The following is a 27940-nucleotide window of genomic DNA, read 5'->3' as shown; positions in this document are numbered from 1 at the left end:
CAATTTTTTTACTTACTAAAAGATACAACAGTATCCAATGTTGCTCCACTTAGAGTTCAATAGCTGCATGTCTTTTCAACCTAGTACTTTGGGGCATTCAGAAAAATAGCATCTTACATACCTCTTTTTTGAAATTGAGAAAGTAGTTGGATTGATCAACATGAAAAATCTCAAGGGCTGACCTCCTTAAATTGTAACGCCGCAGGTGAATCTCTCGAACTTGAGAAAGAGGCCACTTGAAATCAAAGCCTACTCCTGAAAACAAAAGAAATCACTTAACTAAGTGCCACCTAAAGCAGTGGTTCTCAGTGGGCAATATCACTCACAAAGGTGGGATACAGAGTTTGAGATTGATCAAGGGAAGGGGAAGTAATTGTCTGAAGTACAATTGGGAAGCACTTGATATTTGTTCACCTAAAGAAGGTATATTTCTAGGGCGGAGGTAAGTTATTTTTCTCTGAAAGAGGGGTAAGTAGGCCAAATGAATTGGGAGCATCTAATCTAGAGTCAGTCACACCACACAGAAAATGTTCCCTAGTTTCTGACAGAAAGAGCACTTAGGAAAAAGGGATTCAATTTCTGTATCAGAAAAACAATTTCTTGTTTTTTTGTTTTCTGTGTCACATATCCAGTGATTCTCATGTGTTATTTCTGGCTCTGTACTCAGGAATCACTCATGGCAGTGCTTGGAGGACCTTATAAGGATGCTAGGAATCGAACCTGCATGCAAGGCAGGAACTCACCTGCTGTACTATCTATCTCTCTGGCCCAGAGAAACAATTTCTTTTTTTTTTCCCTTTTTTTAATAATTTTATTTATTGAATCACCGTGAGAGCAGTACAAAGCTTTCAGGTCTAAGTCTCGATCATACAATGAAACACCTGTACCTTCACCAGTGCCCATTCTCCACCACCAACAACCCCAGTATACCTCCATCCCACACCCTCCCCCTACCTGTGGGGCAGATGATTTCCACATTACTCTCTCTCTACTTTGATCACATTCAATATTTTGACACCAGACCCACCATTATTATTTGAGATTTTACCCCAACACTCAGATCTGCTGAAAAGGTAACAGTAGACAATTTGTTTTCTATTGCTGGTTATGAATAACATATGATGTCGCGTGGCTGCAGTAGTGGCCGCGTGATTTTGAAATTCTGAAATTTTAACACTTAAATCTGGAGGGATTTCTGCCAAAACCTGCTAGGTTCTGAGATTTGCTCCTCAGTCTCTGGGATCAGGGCCATTAAGCAGCTTGATCAGGAGCCAGAGAGGCCGTTTGTGGGCAATGAATTGGGGTCTCATTGGGGTGGGGAGGACAGGAGAGAAACAATTTCTTAAATTTACTGAAAGTCTGGATTATTTTATTTAAAATTATTAGGTGTTGAGAATGTAATTTAGTGGTAAAGCATATGTCTTGCATGGAAACAAACAGAAGCAAAACAATAACACAACTATAAAATTGGGTTATTCTGCTTCTTTCCATTGAGAACAAAGAAGAATTTTAATTATTTTCTTTTCTTCTTTCTTCCTAAACTCCAAGCTCACTTTTTTCGTTTTGTACAGAGCAAAGGATCAAACCTGGAACCTCATACATGCAAGACTTTATTGCTAAGCCTTATCTTCAGCCCCTGATTATTATGTTTTAGAAACAGTTTTTATATTCTCTTTATGTTAGCATCTTAATTTAAATGAGTCTATTATAAGAAAAAAACTGGGTGAGAAGTTTACAGAAACTTGCGTACATACAAATGAAATTAAGATTGTACTTTATAACAAGTTTATAGCAAATCTTAACAAAAACATTAATAATGAAAAAAGCATTTTTTAACACATTACTGAATAATATAATTAACCCCAAGCTGACTTTTCATTCCTCCTTTATACGACTATTGCATAGTCAAACCTTTTTGCTTTTTTTCTTATAATGATTGATAAACTGGATATTTAACTACTGTACAACAGATTTTACTCCCCCAGAATATCTCACCATCTTCTTTCTCAAAACTGCCATCATGGAAGTAAATGTGCTGAGTAGTGATTTCCAATCTGCCCGGAATTATGTCAATTATTGTAATAAGTTCACAGTCTTCTGACAAAACCAATTTTTCTTTTTGATCCTGTTCTTCTTTCTCATCACTGTAAAAAAAAAATCAACAAGTAAAAATCTTCTAACAATATGTTCTGTGCCAATGTATTAATTAAAATATTCTACTGTAGAGGAAATTAATTAAATGCTGTTCAAATATGCCTGAGTTCTTTGAAACTTGCTTTCAAAGAATAAGTTTTACGTATTTATTTATAACATAAAAAAATACAATGAATCGGGGCTGAAGTGATAGCACAGAGGGTAGGGCGTTTGCCTTGCACACGCGGCCCGGGTTCAATTCCTAGCATCTCATATGGTCCCTTGAGCATGGCCAGGAGAAATTCCTGAGTGCATGAACCAGGAGTGAGCCCTGTGCATTTCTGGGTGTGACCCAAAAAGCAAATAAATAAATAAAATATTAAAAAATACAGTTAATCTTTATACTACAAGCAGAAGAATTCACATGAATCTGTGAATAAAGGGCCACATCACTAGAGGCTATTTGGAAATAATTACTGCAAGTACAAACTGGGCCCACTCGAGCAAACTGATGAACAATGGGAGGACAGCAACACTGACAGTGACTAACTATGATTGTTTTTCATTTTTTTAGTGAAGAGGACTATTCCAAGGCCTCATACATATGCAAAACACATTTTATCCAAATCACGACTGATTCTGATCGAGTCTATAAAATGACACTTTCATTTTAGAACATTTTAGAACTCAGAACTGAGTACCATCATCAAAAAGCTGCAACTAACATGTTTATTTAAAAGCTAAAAATAAAAAATAAAAAGCTAAAAATAGAATATGAAAAAAGCTAAAAAAGAATATGAAGCCATATTCTGTTAGGACAGTTTTTGATTATATTATCAATTAATTTAATTTTTAAACTTTTAGTGCTCAGGCTACAATGGGCAGTAATTGAGCTGTTCCCAGCTTAATGTTCTGTGGTTCATTTCTAAATGTGCTCAAGGATCATATCCAGTGCTGGGATGAACTATCACTCCAACCCTTGTTTTTTATAAAAAAAAAAAAACTGAAGCTACTTCCACTGGTGCTTGGGGGTGACCAGGATGACATTCTGCAATGCTTTTGTGCCATGTGGTACTGGGACCAATTTCAAGGTCTCAACATACTAGGCATGAGTTCTACCACTTGAACTATTTCCCTATCCCCTATGAAGTCTATTTATATATACTGGATAGAGTAACTCTGAAGAGACAGTGTCTGAGCGACATCACATCCTCAGATATTTCCAGTGAACTGCTGGATGGACTGGTTGAGAATTACTGGTGGCAGTCCCCCCAACTGAGCACATCTTGGGAGGTGACCACACCCTATAATAAAGCTAACCAAAAAGAAAAAGCTAAAAATAGAATGATTCCCAAATGGTAAAATTCCAATATTTATGGTAACAAAATGGAGAAAAACCAAAAAGGATAATAATGTTAGTAAAATTACAATAATTAGTATGAATGTTATTTATGTTAAGAAAGTGTTTTCTTTTTTTAACTTAAATGCGTATGATTCAAAATCAAAGGCAGACTAAATAATCTCCCAAAGATCATCTTAATATTTATCTTTACCTAGTTTCCAAAAACAGTCAAGGAAATATTAAACAATTATTAAAACCATATGCTCGGGGGCACCATGGAGAGGGGCAGGTAAGCCTACCACCTGCTCAAACAGAGCCCCGGCAGCCAAAACCCTCCATAACCCCATGTTCATGGCCAGCTCCACAGGCTCAGGATGAGCCTCATCCAGGAATAAATCTGTTGAAAAACTCAGGTATGAGAGTTTTGTGACCAAATCTCTAGGCTTCCACAGAGGCAGGAATGGGCAACCTCCTCTCATTCCCCTGTTCTTCCAGGAGCCTGGCAGTCACGCCCACGAACTGCCTCGGGTACCATATAAGTTCATAAACTGGCCAGGGTCCACAGACTCATAAATAAATCTCAAAAGAGACCAACAAGCTGCAGACATGCTTCCGAACCCAAATTCACCATAAAGTTAACTCCAGCTGTGTCACCTCATTTAAAATTTTAGAATTCCTGGAGCATCTCAAACTGTATCACTGATATACCAGGAGTAGCATACCAGAGGGTGAATGTAAAGTAGAAGACAACCAACCATATGAGGCTTAACCTGTAATAACATGTTAGTAAGCTCTTATGCAAGGGCTTAACTGGGGCAGGCTTGGGTGGTGGTTGGGTAAACTAGAAATAATGATGGTGGGAAGGTGTAAATGGTGGTGGGATTGGTGTTGGAATATTGAATGCAATAAATTGTGAACAAATTATAAAGATAAAAAAAATTTTAAAAAAGCATTGCTCAAAAATCCTGCTTATGCCAAAAAGTATCAAATTGTATATGCATACATAAAAATAAAGAGACAAACTACAGAGGTACATATGTACATATATGTGATAGACTAACACAGCACTAACTGTTGGATTCAACAAGTATGTGTCAAAGTGTGTCAAAGTTTCAAGTAATCATCTTCCACAATTTTACAATACCATTCTTCACAACAAAAATATTTTTAGTTCTTTCAGATCATTATACGTACATATTTGTCCTGGCAGTTAATTCCTCTTCAGGAAGGTCTAATTTATCCTCCTTCATATCATTAACTTTTACTTGTTTCACCACTTCCAAAAGCAAAGAATCACTGGAAGGCTGTGAGTGTTGGATACCTGCTTAATAACAAATTACATATTAAACATAAAATAAATAACATTTCTATAAATTGACTGTTAATTATATTAATTATTATGCGTAAATCTCTTTGATCATACTTTTCTCTATATTAGGACTGACTAATACTGACACACTGCCTATAGAACAAGTAGATACTTATTTCTACTAAATACATTTTTTAATGTGGCTCAAATATAAGCAAAAACTGATCAAACAAAGCACATCAGAATGCAATAAAACTGAAAATCAGGAAGTACTGATTATTTCATGAGAGAAAACTGAATTTTTGGAGATGAAACTACTTGAAAGTTATTAGGAAAGATCTTAAACATTCTCACCATCAAAAAAATTTTTTACCACTTGTGATAAAGGATGTTAAATGGACTTAGTGTGATCATTCTGAAAGATGTTATATATTTTGATACACACATATTAAATATTTTGGTGGGTATGTGTTTGTGGTCAGATGTCATTTGCAGTGACAAAGACTGAACCTTGGTTGATCACGTGCAAAGCAAGCATCTTACCCACTGTACTTACCTCTCCAGCCCTTGAAACAAAATTCTTAAATACTGAAGTATATACTTGACTATTCAAATTATTCCAATTTTGTAACTTACAAGAGTGAATGTTCCAAACCATACTTCAGAAACTGTACTTCAGTAGAAATATCTTCTCCTGACTTTCAAGGTAACAAACTTTTAGAAATTCTCTACAAATTTGCAACTAATGGCTCCACAAAATTACAAACTTAATTGCTGAGGAAAGTAAGTGTAACAAAAATTGAAAAACTAAAACCCATAAAAATCTGGCAGCCTTTACATGAGAATAATGAATATATTTAGATAAAAACAAGGAATACGTGAAACATTTTGCAGTTTTGAAATATAATTCAGGGAATTTTATAGGGTTTGAAAGACTGATGTCTTCAATCAGGGCTTCAGTTACACTTATAATATAGGAAAATGTATTGCCATGTATCCAAAACACAGATTCAACAACATGAAAACATGAGATCTAAGCTGTGACCACTGAAACAAGCTGATAGGCAGGGACGGGGCAGGGGATGGGCAGGGAGTATGAGAACAGTGGTGGAGGGAAATTGACAGAGGGATGTTTCTGGAGTTGAAACATTATATGCTTACAACTCAACTATCAATAACTTTTTATAAATCCTAATTCTTCAATTTAATAAAGAAGGAAAAGAGATTTTTGAAAAAAGTACAATGACTTCACTTTAAAAAGTATGATTTTTTTTGGGCTGGAGCAATAGCACAGCAGGTAGGGCGTTTGCCTTGCATGCAGACGACCTAGGTTCGATTCCCAGCATCCCATATGGTCCCCCAAGCACTGCCAGGAGTAATTCCTGAGTGCATGAGCCAGGAGTAACTCCTGTGCATCACCGGCTGTGACCCAAAAAGCAAAAAAAAAAAAAAAAAAAAAGGATTTTTTTTTCTTCTGTACTATTTTCTTATGATATTTGGAGTATTTTTGAAAACGGTCAAAAAGAAAAACAGAGGGGCTGGAACAATAGCACAGCAGCAGGGCATTTGCCTTGCACACGGCTGACCTGGGTTCGATTCCCAGCATCCCATATAGTCCCCAGAGCACCGCCAAGAGTAATACCTGAATGCATGGGGCAGGAGTAACCCCTGTGCGTCGCCAATGTGACTCAAAAAGCAAGCAAACAAACAAACAAACAAATAAAAAATAGAGGTGAGGAAAAAGAAATGCTCATTTTCTCAGACTTAAAACAACTGTGACAAATTAGAAGGTACATAAAATTATATTTAGGTACTTATGTGAAAGAGAAACAAAATTTTCTGAGGTGGGATTTCCTTATTGGCCCAAAGAGAGAGAGGAAAAAAAGAAGGAAATACTTTTTTTTAAGTCTTACTAGATGAAAATTGGATTAAAATCATTTACCAGATGTGTAATAGACAACTGAGTACAGTCAAATTTTAAAAGTAAAGAAAGTATAATATTTCTGAATATGTACAGGGAGTCCAAATAACCATTCATACATAAGATAGTCTCAAAGTTAATATTTTTAACATTCCAGGGCCCTTATTTTGCATTAAGAATAAATACTGGCTATATCTAAATTATTTTAGAAGATAAAGCTCTAACTGGCAGTCATCATACCTTTTCTGACTAAACTTATGATATAAACTGCATTGTCTAATATACTAAGGCAACTTTAAAAATTAAGAATTAAAAATTGATACTCATTCCATCTGCAATTAAGTAACTGAACACAAGGTGCTCATGTGGGTAAAGCAAAGGAGTTACAATTTAGTATACACAAGACTGTCAATGAATTTTGTGGATATTTCATAGATCTATCTTTAAAATGGTAAAGAAAATAAATGGGCTGGTTACAAAGGAAGAATTTCCTAAGGATTTGTAAGAACTCGAAGACACCAAAGTTTGAGATTTCTATACGAGAACAAAATATTAAAGAAAGCCTAAAGGGCTCCTAATTTTTTCACTTTAGTTTGTCACAATATGCCCAAGAGAAAGGAACAAGAACTATATTTTTAGTATAACATAATGGATATAAGAGGCAATAGATTCTACACTATTATATAATTTCATGACTTACCATACCTTTCTTTAACAATTGTGAACAATCTTATATTGAAGTCAGAGTTAATATACAACCATCTAGATACCAAAGTAAATAACTGTGAAACAATAAAAGCAAAAACTACCCTATTACTATCCTATCCTCACCATCTTCAACAAACTAGCAATCATTGGAACTTACCTAAATTATCTCTAGAAGCACTAGCTTCATCATGGGTTTTGAAGTTATAATTCGGAATCAATTTTAGTCTCATGCGCGAATAATTTTCTACATTTGCTAGTTTCCAGTGCATTTCTCTTTGCTTCCTAAAAACATTAACAAGTAATAAGTCAAATTATGTCACTGAAAGCTACAAAGATCTGTAGACTTAGAGTAAGAAAGCATCAGCAAAATTGCATTTTTTTACCCACTCCTATAAAACATATTCATTATCTTATTTGACCCCCCCCAAAAAAAACCCTAGGAGAAGAACAATGTACATATCACTACAATAAAGTAGAATTTCTTAATTAGCTATACAATGGCTTTATTCCAAATACTATTTTCAAAATCAAATAATTTTACTACAAAGAAATTTGAAATGGAGCAAAGATTTAAATAAGAAAAAAAGACAGACACAAATTTTCATGAACCTGAATTTGGGAATGGTTCCTTAAGATATGACATTGTAAAAAGAAAAGCAATAAAGAACATACTAAATAACTGACTTTAAAATGAAAAATGTTGGGGCTGGAGTGGTAGCACAATGGGTAAGGCATTTGTCTTGAACATGGCCAACCTGGGTTCGATTCCCAGCATCCCATATGGTCCCCTGAGTATCACCAGGAATAATTACTGAGTGCAGAGTGCAGAGCCAGGAGTAACCCCTGTGCATCTCTGGGTGTGATCCAAAAAGAAAAAAAAGAAAGCCTTTATGTACCAAAGGCTATAGTTGTACGAAAAGATAATATGCCTGTTGAGCAATCATCCATGTAATGAAGGCTTATTATAGAGTTAAACAATCTATATACACATATGTGATTCAGAAAAACAGGATTAGAAAAAAGTAAATAAATTATACAATAATCAAATGTATAGTACCATTAAGCCAAGGTCAAAGAAGTACAAATCTTAAAACTTTTGGTCATGTAGTAAAAAGAAAGTAACTCCATCCTGGAAAACACTACACAAAAAATTGAAACATCTTAAGACAACAACTCACAGACACATAAACCAATTAAATTAATGAAAACAATCTTTTATATATTCAACTTTTGGGGGGGGGGAATGACACAACCAGCAGTGCCCAGGGCTTATTCCTGATATGCCCTCATGAATTACTCTTGGCAGGGCTTGGAGGACCCTCCCTATGGGGGTGCCAGGGATTGAGCTCAGTCAGGGGTGTGTAAGGCAAGCATCTCACCTACTGAACCATTTCTACGGCCCCTACATTCAACACTTTAAAAATAAACAAACAAAAAACCTGGGTAGGAAAGGTCATTAGCTAAAAAAAATTCTAGGCCAGAATTCTAAGGAAAAGGACAGTTAAGAAATAATATATTCTTACCTTTCAGCCCATGGTCCCCTTTCACATGTAAGATAGAGCTGTATTGTCTTCCAGTGACTCAGAGCTACTAGGTGTTGACTACTAAGTTGTTTGAGCATATTATTATACCTCAAGTTCTCCTGTCGTGCTTTTCGAGTAAATGGTACCACAAAAAACTCCTGAAATAAACAAGAATAAACAGTAGCACAAAGCATACATAGATACATTCAGTTTTAATACCATAATTTAAAAAATTTTACCGAATAAAAATCACATAGTAAAAAAATGGGGGAAATACTGCACCGCTCTATCTGTAGCTCCAGCTACTGCTTATAAGCTTGTTTAGTGTGAACTGGAGCCTCTTCTGTAAAGTAGAAACTGAGGAGACTCCAGTGGTCCACTCAAGTGGCCAATGGAAAATCAAGGAAGAAGTCAAAAACGAAAATGACCAGGGGGTACAGTGCCATCCAGCAGGTCAACCTGTTGCCTTTGGGGCAAGTGCAACAGCAGCCTGATGGTGCCTTCAGGTCGCCTCTGTGCCTCTGGCTGGACTCCAACAACTTGGGACCAGTTTCCCAAGAAATTAAATGGCCAAAAAAATTAGGTATGTGGCCTCACACCCACAAACCACCTCCGGCTCAGCTTTACAAGATCTTTTATCGGCCTTGCTTCAGAGACCCATAAATAAATCTTGAAAGAGATCAAAATCAGACCATTTAAGCACACTTATGGCCATGATTCAGAGACTCACAAACATCCCGGAAGAGAGCAGCATGCTACAGAGATGTCTCTCCAAGCCACACCAGGCTGCTTTCACCAGGAAACCTCGGAGGGGAGCAGGTATGTCCCTCTGCCTGCCCCCAAATGAATCTGGGCAGTTGCAAACCTCCAGGGCCCAATCACCGCCATGCTCACGGCCGCCCTTCACAGTCTTGTCTTATCCCCCCCACGTAAGAGAATGAATCTGCTGAAAAACCCAGGTATGTAGGACCAGTGACTGGAAACTCCAGCCCTTGGAGTCGGGGATGGGTGACCTCCTCCCATCTCCCTGTATTTCGGATTTTCTGGCAGTCATGCCCAAGAACTGCCTCTGGGCGCCATTTAAGCACAACTGAATCTTAAAACAGAGCAGCACGACACAAAGATGCCTCCAGACCTCAAGTATTTAAACATTTTAGAATTACAGGAGCACGCAGCCACTTTCTCGACCACTTTCACAGCCGTACAACATCTCATACTATTCATAATACGCAATGCAAAATAAACTATTTAGCATCCACCTATGGGGCAGGCCTGGGTGGTGGTGGGAAGGTGTAATGGTGGTGGGACTGGTGTTGATGTTGATATGTTAAATGTAAACAATTACTGTGAAAAACTTTATGAAAATAAAATTAAAAATTACTTTAAAAAAGTAATGAATTCATGCCTGCTTCAGTCTGCTTAATCAGTGGCTGAATAAAGAGCAGTACTTCTACATCAAAAAAGAAAAAGATCATCTTCAAGGTTGTGCGTCAGGATAATTTGTGGTGCACTTTAAGGGTTAATTAAGATCAATCCCTTTTTTCCGATTCATGAAAAAGGGGTCTGTTAGGGAGAAGAAATCCCAATCACTGAACCAGACATATTAGCACAGCTGAAAATGGAGATGAAGACACAACTGATACATTTTATAGCAGGAGAATGGAACTGCCTACTTATGGCAGAACCTATTCCTCCAGACCTGAGGTTCCCAAATTTATTAAATCGATTGTCCCCTTTTCAGTAAAAGTAAAACAAAGTAACTTACTCAGCACCCTCCTAGAAATCTACCTTTTAAAAGAGAGATAGAACTGTGGGTAAGGCACTTGCCTTGAATGTGGCACACCCGGGTTTGATTCCCAGCATCCCATATGATACACTGGCAACCTCAGAGCTGGAAAGGTTGTAGCAACCGAGTACTTTGGGTGTGGTCTCCAAAACCAAAAAATCCTATTATCAATTAGGTTCTTCCTAAGAGATCATGGTTTACAATAACATTAACACTGTTTTGTGTGTACAATGCTACTGTACCATAGTAGAATACATACAAGTCATGAGCCCGAGTAGGGTATGATCGTGGCACCACAGACCACGAAGTGTTATTGAGTGCCTCTGAACACCACCAAAGTGGCCCAGGAGATGCTCAACACCGTAGGGTCTGAGCAGCAGAGCATGCTTGGGTCCTAGCAATAAACTGTCAATCTAAGTAACTTCCAGCAAAGCTTAGGAATCCACCTCCAGAAAAACCACGCCCCAAGCAAAAGCTAGATACTACAAATATTTAATGATTTTTACCTGAAACTGGAGCTTGCTTTCTCCTCCTTCCCGGTCTCGTTTATGCATATTTATCATTAAGGCCTCATAACAGTCTTTCCAATAAAGTGCCATGTTCTCATGACCATCAAAAAGTGTGTGAGTTTCATATTGCTTCATATAAGGTACAATCTTAGAAAAAAAACACAAAGCTCAATAGTTATTTTTTAATAGTTATTTTTACACACTAATAATTTAGTCAAAAATATCTCACTCAAAAGGATAAAACTTACATATTTTTCAATGTAAACTTGCCATTCATTTGAACTGCAATATTCTTGAAAATCTTCAAAAAACGAGGAGCTTCCATTGGTAAAAGGTAAAGATGGCAGGTGTAAGTTCATGAAGAGAAGTTCATAAATTTTGGAAACCAGAGTTCGTACAAGAGGAATCAGAAATGAGTAGATTTCAGTTTGTTCCTTGATTGACTGACTTAGAACATGTTCAAGCTTCCCTAATATATAACATGCTTCATTTTGATTTTCAATCACTTTGGTCTGAAGAAGGGTATTTAGCTTAGCTGATGCCACTGCACAAACCTGGAATAAAATAAGTGAGAATAGCATAATAAAGATGGCACTTAATAATAGCACAAGTTTTCTGGCTCTTTCTGAAGTTTCAGAATTTGTGTTATATTTTTATTTTGGGTACTAGTGACTGAACTCAGGGACTCATATATGTGAAACATGCAAGATACCCCTAAGTTATATCTTTAGACCCCCCCTTTAAAATATTATTAAAATAATATTTAATAATATTATTTAATCTGGATATACAGAAAGTTTGTGATAATCACTCCAACATTTATTCCACTATTTCTTATAGTTTATTTGGGTTGGTGGATGATTCCATTTCTTGTTCTAGCAAAAGATCCTACAAGATATATAAGCCAATAGAATATCACTCCTTGCCACTGTGGATAAGGTAACATCTTTTAATCAATCTAAGCCATTGTCTTTGTCAGAACAATTCATTCAATAATGGTCTTATCAGTGTAAATTCAGAACTTTTACACAATAATGGTAAATAACTTTTAGAGTCTCAGATTTACTTCACTTCCAAGCGAACAAGTTAACCTGACACAGTTTCAGAGACACTGAATAATATGCAAAATTTCTGGGTCATACTTAAAGAGCTACAGTAACAGTCAGAGTATTAGCATTTGTCTTGGTTTCCTAAACTTCAATGCCTATTACGAAAAATGAAGCGGATCATATGATGCCAAAAGAGGAAGCTCAAAGGATTTCACATTGGTGTGTAAGTTTGAACAAACATACTGCCTTTACTCTGCTGAACTCTAAAAAAATTTGCATCTTTCAAAGTTGTCCACTATCCATGCACTCTCAAGATAGATAAAAAAAAGGCATCCAGAGTCATTATTAACAAGATATGAAGAAACACAAGAGACACATGAAGAACTATCTACCAATACTGACTATAGGAAGAAGCAAGCACTCTTTTTTTTCTGGATATGAATGAGGATGTATGTGATTACAGCTACTCTGGCAGCTCTTTTGTGACAATAATGGCAGAAAATTTAAGAGTGAGTGCAAAAACAAATTTGCTTAAAAATTCCAGATGAAAATACATATTAATACTCTATATTACTATTGTTTGGTACAATTTTTCTTTTTTTGTTTTGTGGAAAAACCTGACAGTGCTCAGATCTTATGCCTGGCTCTACACTCAGAATTTACTCCTGGTAGGTTTGGGGAACCATATGGGATGCTGGGGATCAAACCTGGGCCAGCTACATGCAAGGCAAATGCCCTGCCTGCTGTACTATCACTCCAGCCCCTACAGTTTGGTTTTTAAACCCGCAAATAGACAAATCAACGTATAAAGGGACCTCTTTTTATCTAGAACAAGGTAAGAGCTAAGCCTTAAAACCATAGCAGAATAAATGGTGTAACATTCTTCCTCCTCCCTTTACCTTATAGGCCTATTCAGACCAAACTGCTTTAAAAATAAAGAAGAGCAAGTAGGAAAAAAAAAAAAGGAGTATTAAACCTGACATCACTTCAAGAACTCACCTGTTCCAAACACTGATCTGAGGGATATATACAGGAACCTCAGGGACTCTTTCCATGCAAGCCTAATGAGGCAAAAAGCACTAGAGGGAACAAGCTATATGATGCTCAAACTAACTTTTCTACTTTTCTTTTGTTTTTAATCAAACCTAGGTCTCCTAGTCCCTCAATTTAGTATTCAGAATTTAATTAACTAAAGCAGCTGAATTCAAATATAAGTCAATAAATGGAAGAGGGAATTTTTAAAAATTCCATCATCAAAAAAAAAGAAAAAAGAAAAAATATTCTATTATCCAGGATATACCAATGTTTATATTCTTGGCTTATTTGTTGCTTTATTTTCTTTTTCATTTTTAAAATTCTTGATCTTTCTGCCATGTTTTTATTTTCTCTCAGTTTAAGGGGAGGACAAACTTCCCGAGTGATACTCAGCCAAATGGGATGATATTTCAATGTTACAGCCTGAACACATAGTGCTACTCAGGCCCTTTGGTACCAGAGGCTACCAGGGTAATCTGGGCAATTCTTGGGGCCCTCCAGGGCCAACTATGACAACACTCGGGGGCTGTATTATGCCAGGATTGAGCATGTAAGCCCTGTACTATATCACTGGCCCCTCTGGCTATACATATATATATATATATTTTTTTTAATGCTATATTGAGAAAAACTTGAAATTCTAAGCTTTATTCTTAATACCAAAGTATAAAATACATAAGAATTTAGGGAATGGAGAGATAGGTCCAAAGGCTAGAATGTATGTCTGATAAGCAGATGCCCCAACCTCAGGGGCCAGACAGACAGTACAGCAGGTAAGGTGCACGACTTGTACACGACTGACCCAGGTTTGAATATCCTCATATTGTGGCTGAGGAGATAGTACAGTGAGTAGAGTGCTTGCTTTGCATGCAGCTGCACCATATTCGATCCCCAGCATCCCATATGGTCCCCCAGGTAATGCCAGGAGTAATTCCTGAGCACAGAAGCAGAAGTAACTTCTGAGCATCACTGGGTCTGGCCCCAAACTAAAAACACAAACAAACCCAAATACTCCAAATATCCCCACACAGTTAACACATATACTGAGCATAATCTAGCAGCGCTACTGTCTGTGATCCAAGGCAGTGCAGCCGGGTATGTGTAACTAACACAGCAAAGGGATGAAATCCTCAATGAGCAGCACAACTGAAAGATATGCAAGTACCAAGGAAATACAACTCCTGACAAGCATTTTGACATAAAAGCGCCAATGGAATCCTTGGTGAGCACTCTAACCTGGTGAGCAAAATAATAAAGAGAATGCTCTTCTAAAAGCACTATATAAAAACCACAAATAAAAGAGTACAGCCCTTGGGGGAACATCCTAGTCTGATGTGTGACCCCTGGTGAGCACCACAACTAAATGTGCAAGCACCACAGCAAGACAGGGGGGGCCTCCATCACAACAAAGTGTGCACTCTCCAGGGCATGACTGGAGACATGCCAAGCACTGCAACCAAGCTTACGACCCCCCTCCAGAAAATACCACAGCAAGTAAGCACTAGACCCAAGTATGGTGATCTGCAGTCATTCTCACCGCTCAAATAATAATTCCGTATGATCCAGTGATACCGGCATATACTCAATGTTTTAAGAAACTCTAAAAAATATCTGCACCCCTGTATCGATAGCAGGATGTGCAATACCAAAACTAGAGAAACAACAAAAAATGCTATTGACACATCCAAATAAAGAAGCTGTGGTGGAGCCAAAGAGACAGTCAAGGAGGCAAGGAGCTTGCCCTGCATGCAGTCTGTAGAAAACATTAAAGCTAATTCCTAGCCTTATTGTGAAGACTTGATTGGTTACTGAAGAGAAAGGAAGGTTAGAAATAAGTAGAGACGTCTCTTGGTAATGGGCTGCACTGAAACTTTGTTGTGAATGTGAAGAGATATGAAGTTAACCCCCTGAAATTGTATAGCATTTAAATCAATAATAAGTAATGACAGTTAAGATTTTTATTTAGAAATATTTCTTTTTTTTATTTTACAGTTTTTAATCAAGTTGTATATAACGTTATTCCTGCATCTTCTCAAGTGTTTCTTCCTTATATTTGCCCTTCTCCTTTCCTACTTGGTGAGACTTGGCTTTGCGTTCAAGAATCTTTTTGCGATCTTTGTCCAATTTTAGTCTAGTGAAAAACACCTTACTGGGGTGAATGCCCACATGGACAGTTGTGCCATTTGCCTTCTCCCGCTGGACTCGTTTAATGTAGATAACATATTTCTTTCTGTAAACCTGGACTACCTTGCCAATCTGCTGACCTTTGTAGTGTCCTCTCACAACCTGAACCTCATCGTCCTTCCGGATGGGCATGGATCACACATTGTACTTCTGTCTCAGCTCTTTGGAAAGAGTGGAAGACATAATCTTTCTACAAATGTGGGAAGATGCATTGAAATGCCTCTTACGGTTCTTGCTCCGGTCACAAGTCACAAAAGGATTGAACTTCATTTTGGCAGTTACCACTTCAGCGATGGTCGCAGAAGGGAAAAGCTAGAAATATTTCCTGTGTTCACATTTTTTTCCTATTTCTGATACCTGAGCACAATGCTAACACTTTGTATTCAATTAGTTTGATTATGCGGGTGAAAAAAGGTAGGTAAGGGCTAGAGAGATAGCACATTGGTAAGGTGCTAGCCTTGATGTGTTCAACCTGGGTTTGATCCCTGGCATTCCAAATAGTCCCCCAGACACTGCCAGAATTGATTCCTGTGTACAGAGCTAGGGTTATCACCTGAGCATCACAGGGTGTGGCCTCCAAACAAACCAAAAAATAGGAGAGAGAATATAAAATCATTAATTATTAAAGTAACAAAAAAAGATTTTGAAAGAACAATTAAAGATAATTTTTCTGGGGCCAGGATTAGTGGCAGAAACTAATCAACCTTTGACTTATGAGGTCCTGAGTTCAATTCCTGGCAACACACACACACACACACACACACACACACACACACACCCCATACACAAAATAGTAATTTTCCTAAACTACACATATGAAAAATGTTTATACAGGCTAATAAACCAAGTGATGAATAACGCCTTCTAATTTATTATTTTTTAAAATCCTTTCAAAGGAAATCTTAATACTATATTTAGCCATAAGAATTAGCAGTAACCAATCATCTAGCTGACTTTCAAGCTTCTTTTTATCTTACAAAACAAATGCTAAAGCAAAATTATGAACATTTTTAGAAGTAGAAAAAAAGTGACAATGTATTATCATTTAGTTATCACACAATTCAGTTACCACATCCAAATATGTAAAATAATGTAAAAAATGGACAAACCTGTAAATTACCCCTTTCAATGAATCCTAGAAGCAACTGTACTTGAATCTGAGAAAGTTTTATCGACTCTGGACTTTCAGAATACCAAACTGACAGACTATCAAAGAGCAGATTCATATCCTCTAGAAGCTATCACAAAGGAAAAATTGGGAAATATAATTTTAAAAATTTATAATGAATTTTCTCAAAAAGTAAAGCAAGTCATAATTATCTTTAGGATTATCTTTTACTATTTACTGAAAATAATTTATATTCAGTAGGTATAAGTCAAAAGAATTTTCCAAGTAATGGCTAATAAAATCTATAACATTCACATCATATTCATGTTTATAGCATTTGATTAAGAACTAATGTTCTAAAAAGCTGTAGTATAAAATTGCTTTATTTGAAGTCCTTGATTACCCAAAAATTTATTTCAAGGAGGTATTACTATACCTTCTCAGTCCACATGTTTGAATTAACAAGTCCTTCTGACTGCAGAAAGTCCTGTATGACCAACATGAGTCGAAAGGCATTTTCAGCAGTTACTATATTGGCTTTTGCATCTCTGTTTTCTGTGACTGTCCATTCTAACATCTTCTGTAGCAAACTACGTGTAAAACAAAGTCCTCTTAAAATCATTTTAAGTATAGAAAAATGAAGAAATAATAAAAGAAAAACCAACTAATAGAATATAATCTTGTTTAGTAATAGAGCTTCATTTCCAAAAATCATTAACAGGTATCAGAAGACACTGAATGGAATTGAATAACATTAAACCTCTTGAAGTTTATCTTTAATCCCCTAATACTAAAAGGTAACTAAGTTTCTTGTTTTAATTCTTAAAAAGGCTATAAAAATAATTTCTATTCTACTCACCATGAGATATTTGAAAATGTCTTTAAAGTTGGAATAAATTTAAAAAATTCTTTAAAGTTAGATAAGAAAGCATTATTATGGTTTGCAGAGGGTTACTACCTTGTAGGAATCCCTGATGGCTTCAGGGAAGTAATTTTCATGAAAACACTATTCTTTTCCCCGAGCAAGGAAACACTCAAATTTTGCCAAAAATGTAGAATAGAATGCACAAATGTTCAGATATGTGCAGAAAACCATCTCAACAACATGGAAAATGCATTTGTTTAAGCCCCAATTCATTTCCAACTTAAATCTCCTCACAAAGGAAGTTACTCTTCTGGACTTCTCTCTATTTGTTTAAATGACAACAAATAGAAAATAGGCTGACCACATAGCTCCTCCTTTTATCTCATCACTAAATACTAAATATTCAATAACTAACATTTTCTTAGATTCTTGTCCATTCTAAAAGGGAAGGAAAATTACTAACTGAATACTTACACTAGTTTTATTTCATCTGATGGTTGAAGTAGCTCACTGGATATTCCTGGTTTAGATAGCGCTGAAAACACTTGACCCCGTTCAATCCAAGTTTCATCATCAGACTTTTCCAGCCCCTTGCACATTACATAATTCAAAATACTTGTCAGCAATTGAAGAAGCTCCTCTTCACATTTCTATAGTTATATATTTTAAAAAGAAGTATTATCAAACTGCTGGATGATGCTAAAAGCAAATAATAAAACTATTACATATACTACAGTCATTTGCTATATTTTTTAATGTGGTCTTATCAACCAGAAACTTTACTACATAGACCTTAGAGATACAAAGATAACAGAATTCTGGCTTTGCTCTCAAGACTTTCAATATTTATTTATCATACTCAAGGCTTCTAAAATCTTAGTGCATGAGAAATAAAAATGAATGTAATATGAAGTTAATGATTATTCATATTGCTAAGTATGTCACAGATATTTGAAAATAAAAACAGCATTTGGACAAGTAAGATATTTTACCTGTTGACATTCAAGTAAAGAGAAGTCATCACTAAGGTCCTTCTCATTTGCGCTGCTACTTTCCCTTTCACATTGCACAGAAAACGACTTAGTAGATTCCACTGGGGATGGAGTGCTAGGGAGGCTGTCTGGCATGTGACTTCCACTATCACTCATTTCACAGGAGTCAAATTCACTGAAATCTAAACTCAAATGTGAATGGTTATTATGCCAGAATTCATCTTGGTTCTCTGATTTGAAAGACAACTCTCCCCCTGAGCCTTCTTGAAATGGTACATTTGATTCTAAATAATGTCTGTCTTCCAAACTCCACTGATCTGAAGACATATGAATAGATGGGAATGAGTTTTTTTCATTTGTCTTGTCATCAAAGTTCTTCTTAGTATCTTCAGCTGATACGTTCTTATCATGATCTTTCATTAAAACAGCCCTACTGTGCTTTTGAAGCGCAGTGCCATTTTCAAAATTTTCTTTTAAAAAGAGTCTAACTAAAGTATCTTGCCAGCCCACTTGTTGGGATATCTGGTGTGCTGCATCTGGCTGGGACTGTAAAATCTGTAAAACCTGCAAAGATATTAAGAAAACAAAAATGTTCCAAAGTGTATCAAACATTACATCAGAAACAATTTTTCTCAGTTACTTTAATGACATGTAGATTTAATGAGAAACTGCAGGAGCATACTAGTTCAAAAACTATGTTCTTGGGGTTGGGGGAGCTGGGAATGGCACCCAGGAATGGAGAACATGCTTGGTGTAGAGGCCCAGGGTTCAATTCTGGGCACTTAAAGATTCCCTGAGCACCAGCAAGGAAGCCCCGGTGTCTCCCAGTACTGCAAAGTTCAAGCAGTGATGGACCTAATATAGTCAGGACTAGGCCCCATGTCCCTGACCCCCAAGCATGTTTAGGAGATCCCAAAATAGAAAACAATGCTTTGCTGGGCTTGGGATATAGCTCAACAATGGAGCACTTGCCTGATATGTGACAGGTCTTGGATTTAATATCTGGCACTATACAAAAAAAGTATGAAAAGTTATGTTCAGAACTGAATGGAAAACTATTTAGAGGGCAGGTATTATGGTATTTTTAAAATTAGTTTATTTCTTTTCATTTTTGGGGTCACACCTGATGGTGCTTAGGGGCTTCTCCTGATTTGGTGCTTGGGGTCACTTCTGGCAGTGTTTAAGGTTCCATATAGAGTTCAGGGGGTTGAATCCAGGTCTCCTGCATACAAGGCAAGTACTCCAGCATGCTGAGCTATCTGACTCCCATGCACTGTGTTTTTTGAACTTATAAGCATGTGAGTCACTACACAGACTAGAAATGTATTCAAGTATTTGCTGAGATATGAAAAAAAAGACAATGATTTTTCTAGTGTACATGCAAAGAGCATTGTTATTAGCTGAAATTGGTCAGAAATAAAAAAATAAACATATCTAAAATGTAATAAAAATTTATTCTCACAAATATATTCCAAGAGCACATTATATTTGTTTAAAACATACTGGACATCTACCATTTGAACATTATGCCAACTGAGTGAGGAAAGTAAGAAAGAAAAACAATACACTTTCATAAATCTAGATACCTCAAGAATAATGTTTTACAGTGACCAAGATAAAAAGAAAGCCTACAGAATGGGAAAGGTTATTCACACAAGACCCTTCTGACAAGGGATTAATATCAAAGACATACAAGGCACTGGTTGAATGCTACAAGAAAAAACATCCAACCCCATCAGAAAATGGGGCAATGAAGTAAACAGAAACTTTCTCAAGGAAGAAATTCAAATGGCTCACAAGTTCATTTTATAGTAATGCTATTTAAAAAATATTTTTAAAAGTTTACTAACCTTTCTGCAGATGAAAACTCTGACATTTACATGTGCTTTGTGAGCTATATAAATCACAGACAATAGATCTTTGAAATTAACAGCAGAATCTAGGGTGAGGAAAAAACAAAGTATTAAAGTTAAATTTTAATTAATACAATTTACTCTTTAATTGCATTGGTTTATTCATTTACTCATGACTTGTTTTTAAAGACATAAATCAAACATTGTTGAAATTTATATGGAATAATAAAACCCTCAGGATAGTCAAAGCAATCCTGGGGAAAAGAAGATCTGAAGCTTCTCCTTCCCCTATTTTAAATATACTATAAAGCTACAGTAATCAAAATAGGGTATGGGAGTAAGAACATTCCGAGACCAATGGAACAGAAGTGAAAGTCCAGATATAGATCTATATATCTGGACCAATATACTATAGGTATATTGAGAGTTAATCTTTGACAAAGAAACAAGGAAAGTTTCTTAAGCATATAGTTCTGAAAAACTGTCAGTCACATACAAAAAAAAAAAAAAAACCATACCATGCACAGAAGCCACTATCAAAGTGAATTAAAGACCTAAAGACCTTGATAATCACACTGGAATCCACAAATTGTACCAAAGAAAATGTCCTCCCCACCAAAAAAAGAAAAAGACTATTTTTCACTGGGTCATGGAGTTAGTTCAAAGAGCAGAGGCATATGCCTGGCATTCATAGGGCCCTGGTTTTGATACCTGGTACCACATGGCCTCCCTAGCACTGATGATGTAGCACACTGGGGAGCCCCATATAATAAATAAGAGTGTTTTATATAAATTCTACTGTGTTGGTCTTATTTTAAAATTTTAATTATTTAACAATAACTTAGTTAATAACTATTTACTATCAGTCTATTAATTAAAGCTTATATTATTCCTTGGAGAGTGAGAAACACAGAAGTACAGACGAAAAAAAGCACCCAAAGACAGTCCTGCTAAATCAACTAACATCAAGCTGAAGAAAGATGGGAAAATGTGTGCAAGAAAAATTTAAAAACCATAAAACGGAATCATGCAAATGTGAAAAACAGTTCTTAAGTATAACAGAACTATCAGCCTGCATTCTACCTGTATTGATGATTTGATGGATGAGGTTTTTAATAAGAGAGGCACTAACAGGTGATTCATTAAGAAGAAGTCCCAATCCTGAATAACCAACTTCTCTGAGTCGAATACGTTGTTTACTTCGTTCATAAACATTAGTGCATTTCAACATTTGCTCCAAAACCTGGTTACAACAGTGATAATGTAGATAACATACATACGAGAACTAAGGACAGTTTGTTACTCAGACTGAGACTGAATAAAATAATACTATACACTGTTTCTAAAGCATCATTTTATTTTATAAAGTATACAAAACCAAATCTCACAACAACTAGGAGGAACAGTCCATTTCATACCATAATTAAATACATATTTAGGAATAAAATTAAACTATATCTGTATTTAAAATTTTATCATGTTTATAAATATTTGGGGCACATAAAAACAGATCACGGTCCTCCCGTTCTTCATCAATTTGCTCGAGCGGGCCCAGTAACGTCTCCATCATGAGACTTGTTACTGTGTTTGGCATATCAATACATCATGGGTAGCTTGCCAGGCTTTGCTGTGCAGGCGAGATACTCTCGGTAACTTGCTGGGCCCTCCGAGAGGGGAGGAGGAATCAAACCCTGCTTGGCCAGGCTGGCTGCGTGCAAGGCAAACGCCCTACCGCTGTGCTATCATTCCAGCCCCATAAATGATTAAAAAATTTTGATGAATAAGATTTAAATCAAAACAAACCCAGAAAAACAAAGGCATGTTATGAATAAGAACAAAGATTTTATTTTATTTTTATTTATTTACTTATTTTTTGCTTTTTGGGTCACACCTGGCAATGCTCAGGGGTTTCTCCTGGCTCTGCACACAGGAATCACTCTCCTAGAGGTGCTCAGGAGACCATATGCGATGCTGGGGATCAAACACAGGTCGGTCGTGTGCAAGGCAAACTCCCTACCCTCTGTACTACCATTCTAGTCCCCAGAACAAAGATATTTTTAACACAGTCTAATAATCCATTTAAATAATAGTTATTAAAATAATTTCTAACAAGAAAACATTTTATGAAACAATTCATATGCCTTTTAAAGTGAGAGAATAAGTTAGTAACATCTTTTTTTCATTTATCATTTTATTACTGTATTTTAGATCATAATTTTAAAATATGTTGAAACCCAATACAAAATGGGTAACTTTGACAGTAATCATAAATAACTTCTATGAGGAATACATTTTTTGGATAATGTATTAACTGCACTGTCCTCCCATTGCTCATCGATTTGCTCAAGCGGGCCCAGTAATGTCTCCATTGTGAGACTTGTTATTGTGTTTGGCATATCTAATACACCACAGGTAGGTTGCCAGGCTTTGCCGTGCAGGTGAGATACTCTTGGTAGCTTGCCGGGCTCTCCGAGAGGGGTGGAGGAATTGAACTCAGCTCGGCCATGCCAGCTATGCAGCCCTACCGCTGTGCTATCACTCCAGGCCCCCAGAGCCTCCCAGGAATAATACCTGAGGCCAGAGCCAGAGTAAGCCTCAGGGTATCTCTGGCGATACAGAGCCCCCATTCCCCACCCCAAAAATAGCCCCCAAAGGAAACTATCACTGGCAAACCCCAGACACATGCAGATCCAGTGCCCCAGATGGCCCCAATAAAAATAAATAATAAATAATGTATTAACTGAATTCATTTCTTTCTCCAACAGAATCCTGGTACTTTAAAGGATGGCCTCAGGAGATACCATAATCAATATTCAAATGCGTCACATCATAGCATCACATAAAATTGGCCTCTCTCTTTTCCAAAATTTAAAGATTCCAAACATAGACAATCCTAGCATAACCCTATAACTAGACTGCAAAATGTAGCATTAATGATAAAGAAGAAATGACTGTCAGAGAAAAATGAATCAAAGAATAAATCACACGAAGAAAAATCAAGAGCAAAAGAAGTATGACTGACTTCTTTATTCTCAGTTAACAAAAAGGTGTAGTAGGAGACGTTAACTAAACTCAAAGCTTTGAATAAGCAAATAAACTAAATTCTGGGACAGGAAGACATCTGAGATGTCAGTGGCACATTATCAAGGTCCCAGGTCCTATACCTAGAACTGCACACTCCTCCTCCCCCCAGCACCACTAGTGTGACCTTGTAGTCCCCAGGATTGATCCATTCAGCCCAGTTGGCAAAGTATTTCCAAAGAGTGTCCCATAGATCCCCTAATCACAGTGTGGGAAACTCCCTCTAAAATAAAATAAAAATCCATTTCTAGGGGCCGGAACAATTGTACAGCGGGTAAGGATGCTTGTTAGATGAGGTCAATCCAGGTTCAATCCTTAACATCCCATATGGTGCCCAAGCACCACCAGGAGTAATTCCCAAGTGCAGTCGTGAGTATTCCTATAAACCCTGAGCATTGCTGGGTGTTACCCCCAAATTTAAAAATATAAAAAAAATAAATATTTATTTCTAAAACATCAATTTGTGTCAATTCTTAAACCACTCCAAAAAGTTTTGGTAAGCATTAATAAACTTAAGCTAGAGAGCCAAAGGTAGAGAGAACAGAGAGCTGGGATTTAAACCCCAGCACCATATGATCCACCAAGCACTTCTGGGAGCAACCTCTCATTAAGGAGCAGGGGTGAGTAGCTCCCAAGCACCTCTGGGTGTGATTCAAAATTTTTTTTTTTTAGAATGAGCTAAAGTGGAGCTTAAGAGTGGAGAGTGATCTCAGCATGGCTGTGGCTGATTCTGGAGGTCTTCGGCTGTCGGGGCTCTGCTTGGGCGGGGAGGGAAACTCAACCACTCTCCACACGTCCGGACAAACCTCATGCATGAAGGAACTGGCAGAGAAATCCAGGCATGCGGGTCCCGGGGCTGAGATCTCCAAACCTGCTCGGATCGGAGTTGAGCATCCTCCACCCAGATCCCCATCTTCCAGCAGACAGGAATCACACCCACCAACTGCCCCGGTGCCAGGTAATCCCATCAACGGCCAACACCAGAGACTATAAAACCCAGCTCCCGGAAGCGCTTGGTGGACCATGAGACATCTTATTATCTCGTTCTTACTCTGGACAACCCAGCAGGCTACCAAATGTATCCTGCCCGCACAGCAGAGTCTGGCAAACTCCCGTGGCATACTCAATATGTCAAATACTAGTAACAATGATGGGTCTCATTCTCCTAAACCTGAAAGAGCATTTCACAGGGCTAGGACGAAGGACATGTTACTGGTGCCTGCTCGAGGCAATCGACGAACAACAGGATGATCGTGATTGTGATCTAAGGTTAGCTATTATTAACTGCTAAAATGTCTGACGTGCAACATAGGTTTACCATGAGTCAAAAAGATGATGAGACATTTTATAGAGAATAGTATACAAAGGTAGATTTCCACTGAAATTATTAATCATATTACAACACAATTGTAGGCAAAAAATCAAAACAAAATATTAAAAGTAAAATATTTAAAAATGAAAATTTACATGTATAAAATTGATATTGCAAGTAAATTCCTATAAATGTTGCAAATATAAGAAAAGTTTATACCTTAAAAATGATTTCTCTTAGTCTGTCAGAGTACTTCTGATTTAAGAGCAATGCATAAAGTATGTCAGCATTTCCTGGTTCAAACAGCAGTAAGAAAAGCTGGCCTCTGGTTGGGCTAGTACGTAGGAGATTGAGAAGAATATCCAAAACTCCAAAGAGCTATTAAAATGAAACAAACAAAAAAATAAAACAGACACAAACTACAAAATATTTAACTAAACCATATAAAAATCTAATGTTCAGTTTAACTGAACTGTCTTCTATGCCAAAACTGCCTTTCCCTCAATTACAAATAAAATCAGAGTATTACATATATGAGGCTTGTGCATCGCCACTGAGCCACATCCCTGGTCCTTCTTTTTACCCTTTAGACTTATTCCATTTCCTTTTAGATCCTCTTCCTACTTAAATTCATGTACTAAACTGCACCTATCTATATCCTCTGTAAAGCCATTTCTAAATTCCTCAGCGCGTAGTACCTATAAAGAAAAATACAAAGGACTCTATTTCTCTTACAGAAATCATTATGGTTGCATTTTTTTTTTGTTTCAGAATTTAATTTTTTTTTTTGTTTGGGAGGCCATACCCAGAATACCCAGGGCCTACCATGTCTCTGCACTCAGAGATCACTCCTGGCAAAGTTCAGCGGTAACATATGGGATGCCAAGGATCAGATTTAGATTGGTTGCATGCAAGGCAAGTGCTCTATCCTCTGTACTACCTCTCCTCGAAATTTATCTCACCTATCCTCTCCTTCTTTCACTAAGCTAAAAGTAAGAATAATTATTTACCGATCATAATATACTAACAACAGGTAAAGGTAAGGTAAAGGCCCTCCCGTTGATCGTCGATTTGCTCGAGCGGGCCCAGTAACGTCTCCATTGGAGACTTTGTTGTTACTGTGTCTGGCATATCGAATACTCTCGGTAGCTTGCCGGGCTCTCCGAGAGGGGCGGAGGAATCGAACTCGGGTCGGCCATGTTGGCCGCTTGTAAGGCGAACGCCCTACCCGCTGTGCTATGTCTAGTATTATTCTTTGCTTATAGCAAACTTTTTGTCAATAACTTTGAACTGACCAGTTAATGAAAGAGGGGAAAATATGGAGGCCAAGGTGATAGTGCAGTGGGAAAGGCATTTGCCTTGCACACAACTGACCCAGGTTCAATCCTTGCATCCCATATGGTTCCCTGAGCACCACCAGAAGTGAGTCCTGAGTGCAGAGTCAGGAGTAACCCTGAGAATTGCTCGGTATGACCCAAAAAGCCAAAAAAAAAAAAAAAGGGAAGAATTTTAAATGAGTCAAGATAAATTAAGGCTACTCAAATTTGGTGGAGTGGTATATAAAAAGCAGTAAAATAGTACAAGTAAAATAACCTAGTAAATAATGGGCTACATTCCAGTTTTATCAGTTGTGTGACTTTTTTAAGTCCTACAATCTCTCTGAAAATATGTTTCCAAAGGTGCAAATAGGCAGAGTAACTCCTAGTCCATATATTTTATAGGCAACTTATAAATTTTACCATGGACTAGAATAGCTTAAAGCACTAAGTCCAACAGCATTTTTTGTATTTATGACAAGTTCCCTGGCAAAAATGATCAGAAACCAGATCTTAAGAACCACTGCCTTCAAGGACATTTTTTGAGGTATAAAACAAGAATGGAGGTAAAGATATTTTAAAAAGAAATATAGGGTTTCTAAAAATGCCTCAGATAACACATCTACAGAATGGAATACTACACCTCCACCAGGAAAAATGAAGTCATGAAATTTGCTTATAAATGGATGACATGTAGAGTATCATACTACGTGAAATGAGTCAGAAGGAGAGGGATAGACATAGAATGTCTGCACTCATTTGTGGGGGGGAAAAAAACATATTTTGTGACTATTATCCAAAGACAGTAGAAACAAGAGCCAGGAGGACTGGCCCACAATTGGAAGCTTGCCACAAGTGGTAGGGAGAGGACAGTTAGGATAGAGAAAGGACCACTATGATAATGGCAGTTGGAAATGATCACTCTGGACAAGATTGAGTGCTGAGGGGCTGGAACAATAGTACAGCGGCTAGCGCATTTGCCTTGCACACAGCCAACCCTGGACTGATTCCCAGTATCCCATATGGTCCCCTGAGCACCTCCAGGAGTAATTCCTGAGTGGAAAGCTAGGAGTAACCTCTGTGCATCACTGGGTGTGACCCAAGAAGCCAAAAAAAAAAAAAGAATTGAGTGCTGAAAATAGGTAAAGGGATATACATAATAACCTTTCAGTATCTGCATTGCAAACCGTAATGCCCGAAAGGAAGAGCAAGCGCACAGCAGGGGATGTGGCGGGGGGGGGGGGGGGGGGGGGGGGAGGGGGGGGGGAGAGAGAGAGAAAGAGAGAAGAAAAGTGCCTGCAGTAGAGGCAGACTGAGGTTAAGGGGTGTAAGAACGGACACTGGGGTTACTGGGTGGTAGGAAATGTACACTGGTGAAGAGACAGGTATTGGAACATTGTATGACTGAAACCCAATCACGAACAATTTTGTAACTGTGTATCTCACAGTGATTTAATATTAAAAGAAACCATTAAAAAAATAAACTTTCAGAAAAACTTGGAACAACCGCTCCCCACACCCCCACCCCCACGAAAAAAATTAATAACCACAAAAGATGGTGCAATGGCTTGAAGCACTTTTCTAACTAGTATAAGGCATCAAGTTCAAACCCCAGTACTACTCACAAATACTGAGATAATATCAATATCTCTGTTTTTTGAGGATCCTGGGCATCAAAGTGGCAAGAAGATGACTCAGTGGTTTAAAAAGTACTCAGTGCAAGTATAAGGACATAAACTTAGTCCCTACTACTGTTGGGATAAGAGAATTCATACAGCTCTATGTTCTGTGAGTCACTGTCTGGGGGGAGGCAGGGATTAGAAATATGAGCCGGAGCGATAGTTCATAGGACCAACGTGCATGTTTTGCACATGGGAGGTTTAAATTCAATTCCCAGTACTCTGAGCACCAACA

The 27940-nt window shown here is 37.3% G+C and overlaps 1 protein-coding gene and 1 pseudogene across 5 annotated transcripts in view; both read right to left on the bottom strand.

The window, feature by feature from the left end:
- NBEAL1 (neurobeachin like 1) overlaps positions 1-27940 on the bottom strand; it is a 174807-nt gene that overhangs the window by 44717 nt on the left and 102150 nt on the right. For 3 of the 5 annotated variants that reach the window (XM_056111674.1, XM_056111677.1, XM_056111675.1), the window contains 14 exons: positions 24930-25088; positions 21401-21560; positions 20315-20403; positions 18465-19028; positions 17947-18122; positions 17044-17197; positions 16609-16737; positions 11480-11785; positions 11229-11378; positions 8937-9094; positions 7571-7695; positions 4670-4799; positions 1996-2144; positions 122-255 (listed from right to left, as the gene is read on the bottom strand). In XM_056111674.1, coding sequence (XP_055967649.1) covers positions 122-255; positions 1996-2144; positions 4670-4799; positions 7571-7695; positions 8937-9094; positions 11229-11378; positions 11480-11785; positions 16609-16737; positions 17044-17197; positions 17947-18122; positions 18465-19028; positions 20315-20403; positions 21401-21560; positions 24930-25088 — 2583 coding nt within the window. The remainder of the gene's footprint in view (positions 1-121; positions 256-1995; positions 2145-4669; positions 4800-7570; positions 7696-8936; positions 9095-11228; positions 11379-11479; positions 11786-16608; positions 16738-17043; positions 17198-17946; positions 18123-18464; positions 19029-20314; positions 20404-21400; positions 21561-24929; positions 25089-27940) is intronic. The other 2 variants (XM_056111676.1, XM_056111678.1) reach the window with 1 other exon arrangement.
- Positions 15328-15794, bottom strand: LOC130020973 (60S ribosomal protein L26-like; annotated as a pseudogene).

This window comes from Sorex fumeus, unplaced genomic scaffold (assembly GCF_029834395.1).
Source record: "Sorex fumeus unplaced genomic scaffold, SorFum_2.1 ptg000014l, whole genome shotgun sequence".
Classification (NCBI taxonomy): domain Eukaryota; kingdom Metazoa; phylum Chordata; class Mammalia; order Eulipotyphla; family Soricidae; genus Sorex; species Sorex fumeus.
Note: the sequence above shows the minus strand (reverse complement) of the source record. Positions and strands in the feature narration are given on the sequence as shown.